This window comes from Cololabis saira, chromosome 6 (assembly GCF_033807715.1).
Source record: "Cololabis saira isolate AMF1-May2022 chromosome 6, fColSai1.1, whole genome shotgun sequence".
Classification (NCBI taxonomy): Eukaryota; Metazoa; Chordata; class Actinopteri; order Beloniformes; family Belonidae; genus Cololabis; species Cololabis saira.
In genome coordinates, this window is record NC_084592.1 from 18011479 (window position 1) to 18026346 (window position 14868).

The 14868-nt window shown below is 39.6% G+C and overlaps 1 protein-coding gene across 5 annotated transcripts in view; it reads left to right on the forward strand.

Annotated features, from left to right (window-relative positions):
- The window catches only part of zmp:0000001200 (dedicator of cytokinesis protein 9), an 89439-nt gene that overhangs the window by 32462 nt on the left and 42109 nt on the right, over window positions 1-14868 (forward strand). For all 5 annotated transcript variants that reach the window (XM_061723463.1, XM_061723462.1, XM_061723458.1 and 2 more), the window contains exons 2-5: window positions 4000-4116; window positions 10671-10760; window positions 11769-11851; window positions 13020-13089. In XM_061723463.1, coding sequence (XP_061579447.1) covers window positions 4000-4116; window positions 10671-10760; window positions 11769-11851; window positions 13020-13089 — 360 coding nt within the window. The remainder of the gene's footprint in view (window positions 1-3999; window positions 4117-10670; window positions 10761-11768; window positions 11852-13019; window positions 13090-14868) is intronic.

Sequence of the window (14868 nt, forward strand, 5' to 3'; positions counted from 1 at the left end):
ACGCAGAAACATCCCGTCTCTCAGGTGTTATGAATTCCTGTCAGGATTACCTGTCTTACAGGCGTCAGTCTCAGCATCAATCCTCTTAAAGTCTCTCTTTTGTTGGTGCGTGATTGCATCAAACTGTAGCATGAGCTGTCCAGATAAAGCCGTGAATGCTGCTCTGTCTGGTATTGTCACAACCTGCTTCAGATGACAGACCTGGCGGCACCATCTCCGCCCTGATATCTCCCCGATACAAGGTTTTCCCTCCTCTGTCATCCAGCAACGGGGATTTGAGGGAACGTTGATATCCTGGACTCTTCCCCTCTGAGATCAGGCATGTTTGATCAGTTCCAGATGTGGTGGCGATGAGTGAGCCCTGCTGTCACTCAGCCCTGGAGTCGCTCTTCATTTTTCACATCGCTGTCTCCCTGGAAGCTCGGTTTATCCTCCCGTCCCGTCAGATGCGAGTGCTGACAGCTTGCTCTCCCACTGATGGCCACTGTATCTCCCAAGGTTACAGGTTTTCTCCTGCCGCAGCCATGGGAGGTTATCAGGGCAGAAAGTTAGCATCATGCATATACGAGAACTAGTGTACCATTAATCCACGCCGGCCTCATGGTTGCTCGCTTATTTAAAATGAAAGATGGATATTGAACGGTATTTACAAGCTCAAAGTGACTTCTGAGCTTATACTCTTGTCACAAAAAAAGTTACAAGTGTTTTCTGTATGATGTAATCGGTAATCGTGTTATAGTGTGGTTGTTTCCAATGACAGGAATGTGTGCATGCTCTCATAAAGGGATGGGCTCATCAAAACAGTTCACTCTGTTCAGGCAGATGGTTTTTTGTTGTTTTTTCCCTCTGGATGTATGGAGGTCTGATTGACTTGTTTCAGTGCATCAAACTGACAGCATGTCTCCTTATATCCAATGTGACGGCACATGTGGATTGGTCCCTGTGAGCTTGCAGATTCCCTTGAGCACTTAACTGTCAGTTCTGCAGGTTTGGGATGAAAATATGCACAGGTTTTGATAGCATCATCAGACTGCTTGAAAGCCGTTCTCGTTGTAGCTTTCTATACGTAGTAGTTGTTGGGAAGTATAATCAAGAGTTCACTATTTTCAGTTTATTCTTTTTGCAAAGAAATCTAAGTAGATCTGGACATTTTTGTTAACAGTTTTTGGGGGTTGGAGCACAAACACTGTTAAAAGAACTGGACAAACCTCCTGTAATGTCATCCCGAGGTTTTCTGAAGCGTGGTCTTGAAGCTTCTTTTTCTCCTATAATGTTGTAAATGAGCAGAACAATCGACTGTAACACTCCCACCTTAGTTTACTTATCTCATGCTAGTTATTTTAGCTTGGCCTAAGCCAGATTTCTGCATCAAAACTACGCTGTAGCTGTGGCGTCGGTGTAAACCCTGGCAAATGACAACATAATGAAATTCTTGTTTGTTCGGTCGTGCTGGTTAGAATAATTATTGCACTTTGAAAATGATTATTAAAACACAATTTCATACCATATCAAAATAAAAAAGCTACTAGGACATCATTGAGTGATTGGCGCGAAGATGCAGCACGAGCTTTCCACACAGGCGCGGGCGTGCCCGACATGAGGCAGGTGAAGAAGACAGTCAGGGAAAAGTTGAAGACGGGGGAATTGAAAACAAAAAGATACACAGATGGAAAAAGTAAAGTCTGGGTAAAGTTTGAGGAAAATGATGATACATGTGTGATATTCATTTGTTAGTCTGATGAATCCTCAGTATTTGAACGTTTAGGTGAAGACAGACCATGATTTATTATTAGGGCCCGAGCAGTTACAGTGCGAAGCCCCTATTGTATCTGTAGGAATTATTTCTTTCTTTATTCTTTCTTTCTTTATCCTTCTGACGAAAGGAGGGCCTTTTTGCCCCCCTAAACATGCCACAAAAGTCACCAAATTTTGCACGCGAAAAATTTGATATTTAATGGTTTGTATTAATGGGCGTGGCAAAATGGCTCAACAGCGCCCCCTAGAAAACTTTGTGCCTCAAGCCCCACAATACGGTTTGATGTACATGCACGAAAATCGTCACACACCTGTATCATGTCGCAACTTAAATAAAAGTCTCTTGGCGCCATGGCCGAAACCGAACAGGAAGTCGGCCATTTTTAATTAATCGTAAAACTTTTAATTAAAACGTAAAAGTCACCAAATTTTGCACGCAAGCCAGGCCTGGCGATAAATTTGATATTTCATGGTTTGTATTAATGGGCGTGGCCTAACGGCTCAACAGCGCCCCCTAGAAATCTTTTCTCTGGCCTGAATTAGCCCCGCCACTTCTTCTGATTGGTCAATATTTGATAGTCCATATTTTCTGGCAGAACTTTTGAATGGTTTGACATACTGTAGAGAGTCGTGGGTGGTGTCATCTGAGTCGGTTTTGAGTAGTTGACCTTCATTCAATCAATCAATCAATCAAATTTTATTTATATAGCACCTTTCATCCAGGTACATGAAATACAAAGTGCTTTGACATTTTGACTGAAAAATAAGCGTAATAAACAAAAAAAATAAAAACTGGGAGACCAAAAAAATAAAAAGTGGGAGACCAGTTCCTATTTTCTGCTATAACTTTTGAATGGTTTGACATAGGAAGTCGTGGGTGGTGTCATTTCTGATATGCTTATGGGGGGCGGTGGCCATGAGTGCTGCTTGCAGCTTTAATTATTATTATTATTATTATTGTTATTATTAATTCATCTATAATTCATAATCCATGCTTAAGTGCTCAATTCAATTGCTCATCAAGATGATGGGAACAGGCCCACCGCATGTCAATCAAAGTTAGCTCTGCTCCCAGCTCCTTCAGCCAAAACACGGCTGAAACCCCTGCAGAGCTGTCATCAGACGTTAACAGCGGGATATACCGTTCACCTTCAATCATTCATATTAGAAATACATTTATTGCTTGACATAAACCAGGCTTTATGCTAACCTGTGATGCTGATTAATATCACTATACAACCATAATGTGTCACTTGCTTGTGGCAGGGCCACCTTCAAAAATGTTTCATAGGGGTGGCCAGATGCGGCCACTTAAATTCTTGGGGTGGACACCAAAACTAAAAGACATCATTACAGGATTTTATTATACTGTTGTAGTATACAGGCTCAGAAATACTTAAAGAAACGCCTACTGATATACTTAGGTTTATTATGTGCATAGACTAGTAGTACTACTGTGAGTGATGGCAGATCAAGAGCAGCTTGACGCAAATGATTTGGGATGAAACACATAACTGACGATATAATCTATGTGACCGGCAAGTGTTTTTTTATTGAGGCAAGTGGGGTGGCCAGCAAATTTGTAGGGGGGCCTGGTGGCGCCACTGGCTTGTGAGGGAGGGCCAGTCGGCAGGCGACTGTGAGGGACGGTGGGTTCCAGCAGACCTCCGCTAGTTCGTGTTTCATCTCCACCAGCACTCGTTTGGTCCGCTTAGAAAACTTGGAGCTGTTTCCAGATTTGATTGTAGGAAGCCATTGGCTATGCTAGTCTATAATCAAAAGACCACGCCCCTAATTATGCACACATTTGTGGATTTATACTTTTATTATATATTTTTTTTCAGTACAGTTGTCATGGATGAGAAGTCTAGCTATAGACACCAGAATCGTTTATTTTCTGTGGCAAAGTTTGACATTTAAACATGGGGGTCTATGAAGGAATGTCACTTTTGGAGTGGGCCCCTAGTGGTCATTCAAGGAACTCTTTTTAGTTCCATAATGATATCAACTGAAAAACAACTATGAACAGAGGCGTAAAAGTAATAAAAATGATTGATTGAGGTCGTATTTCTAGAATAACCTAGATCTATCTCTGAGCACCGAGAGGCACTGCAGTAAGTACAAATATGTTCTGCCTTGTCGCTGTTAATCATTTATGTCCAACCAGAGTTCTTTATTTTATCTTTTTTGCTGACTTTATCTGTCTTAATGTTTTTGAGTAACGGTGTTCTGTTTTGTGTTTAGGTGAAGCCGAAGGTGATTGAGCCACTGGACTATGAAAATGTACTGGTGCAGAGGAAGACGCAGATCCTCAGTGATGTCCTCAGAGACATGCTGCAGTTCCCTTTCGAGGACTTTGAGGTGAGTTTCACAGCTTTTGACAAGCGTCACATCCGCTCAAAGTAGTCTCTCAGGTTAAGTCTTTAAATTTGAACTATGAAAGTGGTACATATTTTGTGTAAGTTGTGTAACTAGTAAATCCATATCTTGTAATTTTTCTGGTAAATGATGAACTTTTGCAAGTCAACTGTGCACATCGGCATCACAAAGTTTATCTAACTATGTGGACCATTATCATTGAGAGTTCAGCCCATTACTGTTATCTATCCAACAAATCCCCTCAATCACCCACTTATGTGTTTTCTTTGTTGTGTTTGTTTAGTTTTTGCAGTTGTTCCTTTGGCCCAGGTGTGGCCACTGCTGCAAGTTTGGGGTGGGGTCGTTCACAGGGGATTTACTTTTGTTTGTATCAGTATTGCAGTAGATAAAAAGGGTCAGGGGCCATTTGTATAATTGGCTCATTCGGTCGGTAATGTTGTGACAGAGCAAGTGTTATCTCCGACCACACTGTGCAGGACGTACACAGTCTCACACTTTCCACGCTACTGCGGATGGAAAATCTAAAATGGAAATCTGGCCCCGTGTTGCTGCTTCAGGAAATGAGAGCTCTTTGAAGGAAGTCCTTCCCAAGAGCAACAATGAGACGAACCACATATCCTCAAATCTGACCCCGGCCCTCTGTCTCCTCTAGCTCCGCATTCAAACTTTTATACGGTCGATCTGGGCTCGCATTGTTATAGCAATCCCTGCGGAGAGAAAACTTGTTTGTTCTGCTTCGCCTGAAGACTTTAACTTCTCATCTCTGAATATCCACACGTATCTGAAGTTGAGATGTTAAAGGCATAAGACATTTATTTAAGGGTATTTTTATAAGAAATTTATGATGAAAATGGTATTCCATTTAACTTTTTCCGTCTACACTCTTCTGAGCACCAACAGTTTTTGTTCACCTAATAAATAGTTGCTCGATGTCAAGTTGTGAAAGACAATATTTCTATATCTATATACATGTATGTGTGTATATATATATATATATATATATATATATATATATATATATATATATATATATATATATATATATATTCATTGTAGCCTTTTGTTTTTTATTGCCCATAACTAACTAAATATCTAACAGCAAGTTTAATAATGAACTCTGATATCTAAAATGTTGGGAAACTACACTTCTGTGTGTCATCTTTGTATCTGTGTACAAGAATGAAAAAAAAAACAAAATTACATTATTTTAAAATTGTATACTTTCATTCAGGTGGTACACATTTTTGGACACTTTTGGGTCTGATTTGACACGTTCCTGTTTAGATGAATTTTAGATCTATCTATAAAATACGACTAAATATATTCAAATTATTATGGTTTTTATATCTTTTTTATTCATTTGAGAAGCAGGACATGCAAAAACGTGTAATGTAGAAAAAACAACATTCTTCTGACTTTTAAAACATTAATTTAGGATTATTAATGTGAGATATGCTACTAGACATTATACTGGGACTACTGCTACTAGAACTTTATATATATATATATATATATATATATATATATAAAGTTCAACATTTTGTCTTAAAAGTTCCTATTAGGAAAGTTTTAGATCTGTGTAAAAAAAAAAACACTTTAAAAGTATAAAATTCTACAATTTGTACCACGTTAAAGAGTATTTTTAACACTTATTCTCACTCATGTGAATATGAACAATGTTGGCATTGACATCCTTTGATCCATCTTTACTCATACACACCACGATCAGCAGCACTGCATCCCCCGATAGATGGCTGGATTAACACTCATTCGGTTGTTTCAATGCAATATTCTGCCTGGAAAATCTTGGATCCTGGCAGCATCATCCCCACCACCCCCAACCTCCATACGCTACAAAAAAATAGTGCAGTAAAAGCTCGAGGACCCCCACTAGAGCTGAAAGCAGTGACCCAGTTTCCAGCACATTTGAACCAGACCCAGCTTCATGCATTGTCACAGTTTTTCAACCCACAGCAACCAAAAGCATCTGCTGCCAACGTCCCAGTGCCAGATATGACAGGAACCCACCGAGAGCTGCCACATCATCTCCCCCGAAGCTGATGCATGTGGATCCGTCACAGTCGTAATGATAGAGAAGTTGTACGAGACGCCAGCGAGTCACGTCTGCATGCTTCTCTTTTTAATTTGCTGCCTTTCAGCTTCAAATAAGTACACTTTTGTAACTGAAACCACCTTCTTTATCAGATATCGTGAAGAAAGGCCTTTGTCAGCAAAAAATGGCTTACTGTGTCGAAGATGACGTATCATTTTAAACTGCAGACATTAAAGAGCGAAATGTTCATTTCATCCCAGTTTTAGAATCAAACTCAGATATTTCTGTCAGAAACTAAACCGAATTTAATTGAACGTTATAAATTACAATGAATATGGCTTTAAAGGTTGAGAGAAGGATTTGTAGCCCGCCCTGGGTTTGACTCTGGCAGTTGTCATCGTTTGGAAAGCTTGACAGCTGCGTGTTGAGTAACAGCAGCGCAGCCTTGACTTGTTGTCTCCTCAGCTCGCTGTGGTGCACACAGCGTGCCACAGTTGCACACAAACAGCGTGCTGTCAGGCGCTGACAGGTGAGTGTGCCTGTACTAGAGCCACAATGACTGCCCTTGACATCTGTTTCTGCCTCCTCGAACCCTTGTTCAGACGAAGTTGTAAACCGCGTTTAATGATTGTGTTTTAGTCAGAAGAGGCCCAACTAAACACATTGAGACACGTGTGATACATCAAGTCTGCAAAGCAAGCAGGAAGAGCTCCCCTCCTAACAATTTGCTTAAATTGATGCTTAAACAAAACTAATTAGAAATGTCTTGACCCATCAAATATCATGAATTGTGTTTGTGAGATAAGGTTCGTGCTATTTGTATTCTTGTTGCTGATGGCAACGTGTTGCGTGTTCGGCAATTGATGGTAAATCAATTGACTCACTCTACGTAATCTTCGGTCAACATATCAGAGAAGTGTAATTTTTGTTTATTTAACCTTCTGCTGTACAGTTTCCAACAGGTTTACGTGATACCACATGCTGTACTCCGTGATATTAAACAGCAGAGCATGAATCATATCCTTGTAAACTTAAATTAACTTGAGATTATGTTCTGGGAAAAAAAAATGAAAAGGGAGAATAAGTAAAGGATGTAACCACAAAATGCTTCACCAATCTTTAAACTTTAAGATAACGTATCCCTTTTTTAACTCAAGCTCCCCATTTTTTCTTTCCTTGCTTGTAGTTTTTCCCACCTTTTTGGGTTAATTTTAATCACTAAAATACCTTTCTTTTATTATGTATTAAGTGTTATGAACAGATCGTTTTGGTTCTCTTTCTTTTAAACTGCTTTGGATCTAAAAACACATGTTAATGTAAATTCACTGCTGGTGTTAAAATGTCAACACACTCAGATGTTTACCTTCTAAAAATCACTGCTTTGCTTTCATTTAGACATTGAAAAATGCTTTCCTGGAGGTTTAGTCTTGGACTCCAGAGTCCACATGAACACTCGTCTCATCTCGACCTCTTAAAGCGCGGTGACATTTGTAATAAAACATCACATCCGACTCTAAATTTTGGATTATTGAACAATCCCAGTCTGTAGCTCTCTGTGGAGACTCGGAGCCCAATCAAATGCTTCCTGTTGCCGCCTTGTTGTGAAGATTTTAATCTTCACGGCAGGAAACGTTCCTCGCTGACAGGAAGGGGAAACTCCAGGTTCAGAAATGAGAACTTGCTGTGGAATTTGTCGTGGTTGACTTGACCGGCGCTCAGTGGAGGGAAAAATGTGAAGTTAATGAGTGTGAGGGAGGAAATGACGAGAACGGCAGTTTCACATTTTTGTATTTCTAGATATCAAAGTGTTATTTTCTTCTCACCTCATTTGTTTGCGCCTAATGCTGCTGAGCCAGCAAGGAGAGATAGAAAAGATAAAAAGGGCATTAATTTACCACCTTTACACTTTTAAACACCTAAATAGTTGTGACAAGATCACAGAATATGATTTAAATCTGACAGTGTACTGAACATCTGTTTTCAATCATCTTTTTTATCACAAATAATATATTTTTATTAAAGAAAGGCCAAAAATCTAATGAAAATAGATGCAGTAAACTGCACTTATAATGTTTGGTTAGCATATATTTGATTGTCACTTTGGGTCACGTCTTTCCCACAGATTCAAGGATTATTGTATGAATTTAAAATCGTTCCTTTACAACAAATAATGCCTAAAATTTCATTACATGGAAACTGTAGCATTATTTATTGCAGTAAAAGAGTATTTTCTTCCTTTCAAATGAAGCAAATGCAGCTCACACCCGCACCTGATGAGCATTTGACGTATAAAGAACCAGAACCGACTTGTTTTCTTTTAACAAAGTGAGCTGAACTGCTCAATGAATAGTTGTATTTATCTTTTACTTTCGCCTGAAGGGATTATGGTGGTCTGATACACCCTTTGTTTGAAAAAGAAAGAAAGAAATCAGGATTAAACCCCCCATCAAAGATCTAACAGTGACACTGCTACGTGTTGCTGATGTTTTCTCGCAGTAAGTTTAGGTTTTTCATCAGTTTTCACCTTGACAATATTATCGCTTTGAATTAAAGTGATGGATTCTGATCATTTTAAACTGTCCTCTTAATAATCTTTGATCATCTTTTGATGATCAAAGATTATTATCCATTTTCTATACCCGTTTAATGCTGGAGTCTCTAAATGATTCATTAACCTAACATGTTTTTGGACTGGGAGGAAGCTGTAAGTACGGAGAGAACCAGGAACCTTGTTGCTGTGAGGCAACAGTGCTAACCGCTAAGCCACCGTGCTGCTCTATGACTTAACAATAAATGCAGGAAAGAACGCATAATAACAAATAAACTGAAACTTATGAGACAAAGCATGAAAAATCTAGGTTTTGTACTCCGCAATCAGATAAAGGTCAGACTGAAAGTGTGAATATCTGCTTTGGTTTCTTTTTTCTTATTTGCGTCTTCAGATATGTCCTAATTTGTCTCATTTGGAGTTGTATTGTCACATTGTAGCATTATTTTGAGAATGTTGGCGCTGTGATGTTTGCAGTTAGTTATGTTCGTGCAACTAGTTTACGATACCGTAGACTGCTAGTCCATCTTTTGAATAAAACTTGAGGCAGTAGTTTAAGCAGCAGTCTTGAACTTGTGAAGTCAAATCAAGTCAAGTCAATTTTATTTATAAAGCACATTTCACATAACGACGAGCATGGACTCAATGTGCTCAAAAATACATAAATAAACTTTACAAAAATTACAAGTTTACAATAACAGAAATAGATAACGAGTATGACAAGAGAAAAAACAAAATTAACAACCATAATTCCATCTTAACAAAAGTGCGATCACCCAGCCAACCATGTCAAACGCCTGGGCAAAAAGGTAAGTTTTTAGTCTGCTTTTGAAAGTGGGCACTGTTGGATCAGACCTTAGTTCCTGTGGCAAGGAATTCCAGAGAGTGTAGTAGTGACTGAAAGCACCATGAGCAGATCTAGTGTGGATTTTAGGAATGATTAGAAGACTCTTATTGGATGATCTAAGGCAGGGGTGTCCAAAGTCGGTCCCCGAGGGCCGGTGTCCTGCATGTTTTAGATGTGTCCCTTTTTTTATCAAACCGTGATACAAGGAGCTTGGTCATCAACAGAACTATCCAGACTTTGATGACAAGGTGGTGACGACCGTTAATTAGAATCAGGTGTGTTGATGCAGGGACACAACTAAAACATGCTGGACACCGGCCCTCGAGGACCGACTTTGGACACCCCTGATCTCAGGGATCTGTCCGGAATGTATTCAGTGAGCATGTCAACCATGTAGGAGGGAGCTAAACCATTCATAGATTTAAAGCCAAAAAGAAGTACTTTAAAATCTACTCTTTGTTTAACAGGGAGCCAGTGCAGATAGGACAAAACAGGAGTGATGTGTTCATACCTCCTGGTTTTTGAGCATTTTGAATAAGCTGGAGTTTATGTAACACTTGCTTTGTTAGTCCTGCAAAACGTGCATTGCAATAATCTAATCTACTGGAGATAAAGGCATGAACCAGTTTTTCAGAGTCTGATTGTGACAGAAAGCATCTTACTTTAGATATATTTCTAAGATGATAGAAGGCAGTCCTGGAGACATTAGCTATGTGTTTCTGGAAGTTAAGATCAGCATCTAACATAACACCCAAGTGAAGGTGCCATTCAGTGTCAGACTGAAGCTGTTGGTTGAGAAGAAGCCTCTGTGGGTCTAGGGCTGAGCTCTGTGTTCAGTTTTCCCAGGCCAGTCGCAGCCTCTCTGCTTTAAAACCCTGCAGACACATTGTTCCAGCCTCAAATGTAGAATAATATTGAAACAAACACCCAGGGCCACCGTTTCCAGCTGAAAACATACACGCACTCGGGAGATGGATCCCTCGCTGTTCCACATTTTGTTTCCATTTCGGTATTACTACAGCGAATATGTTTTGCAGTCCGCTGTAATTCCCCTTAGATGTTTACTTTTCCTTTGTTTTATTTCACAGATTTCAACGTTGAGGCGCCAGGGGAGGACGCTGCTCCCCACAGTGCCTGAAAACGCAGAGGAGGAGGCCCAGAGTCTGTTCGTCCAAGAGGTGGGTGGATCTTTAAAAGCTCTCATGTCTCAACATCTTGTGCTAATCAGCCTCTTAGTATTAACAACAAGGTCCTATAGCAACATGAAATCGTCAGCCGAACTCCAGACGAATATGACAAAACAGCAAATCTGCTTTAATTGATGGAGACATGAAAAAAAGAAATGGTGTCAGTGAAATATGGGCCATTACTTAATTTAGGATTGTATTAATTTATGCACATTAGGCAGACAGCAGCTGCCTGATAGTTCACCTTCTAGGTCAGAGTTCAGGGATAAGACAGCCGCGCCCAAAGCCGTAAAAGACACTGACACCCGCGGCGGGTGTTGCGTGACATCACCGGGACAGCTGGCGCGACCGCCATGCTCCCTGTTTCCGATTAGTCTCCCGCTCAGGTCCCGTTTCGTTCCCCCCGCAGAAGAGGTTCTTGTAAATGGCATGTATGTCCGAGGAAGCGATACCGACGATCTGCTCTTATCGCCGACTAACAATGAACAGATGTCTCCTCTCAGTGAAGGATGATAGCGATGCACTCCCTTTCCAAGGGATGTTTCCACCACGCACTCCTTTTTTTCCTTGTATTTTTTTTCTTAAAACCACTGAGATTAATCTTCTCCTTTTTTTTTTTTTTTTTGGTTTTAACCTGAACAATTTCCTGCAGACCTTTTGTCAAACCTTGTAAATGTATTTCCTGGCCCCTGAGCTATCTGCTGATGTGTGAAAACTTTAGGACTTGGGTCAGATTGAAGAAGAAAAAAGAGCTGCTTGTTGTCCAGATACGTTGTGAAGGGCGTGAATGATGAATCAGTGAAGCTACAGGAAGTCTCCAGCAATGTTGAAGAGGTTAATGGGAGTCTAGAGACATTTGTATGAAGATATGCGTATTTATCATCACAAATGCACCTTTTTATGTCTTTGAGGGTTGACCGTGACAATGAATAACGTTGGCTTTAGAAAGGGTTTCAAATTGAGCTACAGCTTCAAACTGCTTCTCCTTTGTCTCCTCAGTGCATCAAGACCTACAAGTCAAACTGGCACGTCGTCAACTACAAGTATGAAGACTATTCTGGTGATTTTCGACAGATCCCAAAGTAAGTGTGAGCTTTAAATGTGTTGAGTCACATGAATACTTTAAGCACTTTAAACACACACACAGACACGGGGTTTGTAGTGTTTTCAGGTCACATAGACGAGCTGTCACCGATTTTGTTTCCTTCTTTTGATAAAACGCTGCCGTGAATTAATTGTGAGGAAACGCTGGATATAAATAAATGTAATCTCCGCATGAAACAGCATTTCCTTTTTACGGAGAACGGCATCATTTTCTGACGGAAATCTGTGTGGAAATCACCCTCATTACAAAGAGACCGTATCGTCGGCCTTGTCCTTTTCCCCGAAGAGGGTCTATTTTCCCGCCAAGCGTGTCAGAATATGAGCTGGCAGTGTCCTTCAAAGTGAAGCCGTTTCCAAATGTTTTGCCACTTTACCGAAACTACGGAAGTTTTAAAACAATGCAGCACGACACTGATCGCCTGTTAAGAGCTTTGTAATATTCCTACTTCGAAAGGGATCTTTTTGTTTTTTCTTTGGTACCTTTTGGCGCGCGTTCGTTTTCAAGTGTGGCTGGGTACACCCTAGCGTAGCGCTTCCATGAGCGGCTCCTGTGAGCGATGCTTTTCAACGCTACTGGAATTAGCATTTTCCTTGTCGCCTCATTTCTTTCCTCTCTTGGAAAATTACACAAAATTACACAGAAAACAAATCAAAAGTATGAAAAATGAATGTGATGTGCCAAAAAAATGTCTCATAATTATACTGTACTTATTTGTTGGGTAATGGGTTGAAGCAATGTACAAATATAAATCAATTTAAAAAACGGTAAAAAAAGGAAGTTCTGGGAAATTATTTGATTGAGGAGGAGTTACTGTATGATAAGGAAATATTGTGTTTGTTAGCTGGTTAGGTGCAAAGGCACAACCAATGGGAAAATTGGTAGCCTAATAGGTAAATTAGCAGCTATTTATTATTAATATTTATGTTTAATTTATAATAGAGGTAACAAAGGGGCAGGGTTAAATAAGTTTTACTTCTACCTGCTCCTTTTCGGACACTGTTTTTTTTTCCCTTTTTGTATTACGTTTTTGTTGTTGTTGCTTTTTTTTCTGTATGTTTTGAATTTGTTTTAAAATTTCATATTTTTTTCCTTATGTGTTTGAAATAAACAATTCAATCAAATCAATCAATCAATCATTTTTACAGCAAAGTGTCGCGGCCTGATAAACTGGCTGTCCATGTGTTTGAAGTGGATGAAGATGTCGATAAAGATGAGGTGAGTTTACATCTTATTTCTTTGGATAGCACAACATCTACAACTTCCAGCTCTTCTCCTAGTCTGCTATTCCCGGTCCACCTTACAATCATCTAGCAAAGAGGGCTAAACCATGTTAAGGTCAGCAGCAGATGGATGTTTTAGGTACCTGAACAAGGCCCAGAGGTAGATGAGGTCCCAGTAATGGAGGGAGACGTTGGTGAAGTTGTGTTAAGATCCATGAATGTGGTCCAGGGTGACACCGTTGGGATGTGGATCCAAGAAAGCTTCGAGGTCTGCGTGTGGCTGAAAAAGGCAGGGCTTCCTTTAATCTGTTGTTTGATATGTTCGTAGAACAACGATGAGCTTCTACTTTAAATGAACCAAGTAAAAAACATATTCAAGACTCTCTCAGCTTGAGTCTGAGATGTTTAAGTCTTTCTTAAATAGTTTAATGGACTCTGAGACAAAGAAAAACTCTTTAAGTCTACTCTTATTTAGATCCAAAATGAACCATGAATAGAAATCCATTAAATTCCTCTTTTTCTACATCCTGGATTCGCATTTTAAATTGACTTTGTTACATTTTAAGGTTTTATATTTATGTTGTTGTCATCTAAGATTTCACCAGCCTCGCCTGTAAAACACGATCCACCATCAAACGTCTCTTATCACGGTTGTCACATTTGCTTTTCTAGTTCTCAATGTTGCTGTTAGAGATAAAATGCAGCTTTAGCAGAAATAATTGAGTGTAATAGACTTTTCTGTAGCTCCCTCCCTCCACATTAAGATCTGAAAGGTCAACATTTGCTTCTTTTCATCCTCTGTATCCATGTATAACAGAGTGGGTGTGCAGATTCAGCAGCGCTTGTTGTCTTTGGAGTGACTTGTAGGAGTCGGCAGCAAGGAGGCTCATAAGTCACCTGGAAAACACTCAGATTCGGTGGGAGTGTTCAAAACAGCGACGATAATGCTAAGATGTTGCTGAAACAAATGTTATCTGAAATGCTGCAGGAGATGGAGTCTGACGACTCCAACCTGCCGTCCACGCAGACGTCAAACTGCGCCCCCTGCGGTCGGAGAAGGGAAGTGCGGTTGGACGTGAGCAGAAATACAGGACTGTCTCAGAAAATTAGAATATTGTGATAAAGTCCTTTATTTTCTGTAACGCAAAAATGTCATACATTCTGGATTCATTACAAATCAACTGAAATATTGCAAGCCTTTTATTATTTTAATATTGCTGATTATGGCTTACAGCTTAAGAAAACTCAAATCTCAAAAAAATTGAATATTCTGGGAATCTTAATCTTAAACTGTAAACCATAATCAGCAATATTAAAATAATAAAAGGCTTGCAATATTTCAGTTGATTTGTAATGAATCCAGAATGTATGACATTTTTTTTTTTTTAATTGCATTACAGAAAATAAAGAACTTTATCACAATATTCAAATTTTCTGACACAGTCCTGTACAACACAGGCTCTTGGGTTTTTATAAAACAATATTGATTTTTTTTTCCGTTATATTGATCAAAAGAGATTAAGTCTTTAGAGTTTGACAGGTCACAGTTTGTCCTTCTCTTCTTCACAATCAGTCTTCCCTCTAACAGACAAAGAAACGTGCAGGGTTCAGGTTGAATTCACTCCTCATTCAACTCATAATAAATCAGTATTCGTGCAAAGTTACATTATCCAGGCAAAAGAAAATAACAGGACTGCTTGTGTTGGACAGCTTGCAGCATTGTTTTGGGTGACTTGGTCCATCTTGCTTTTGTCTGACTTCAGTGCAACTGTTC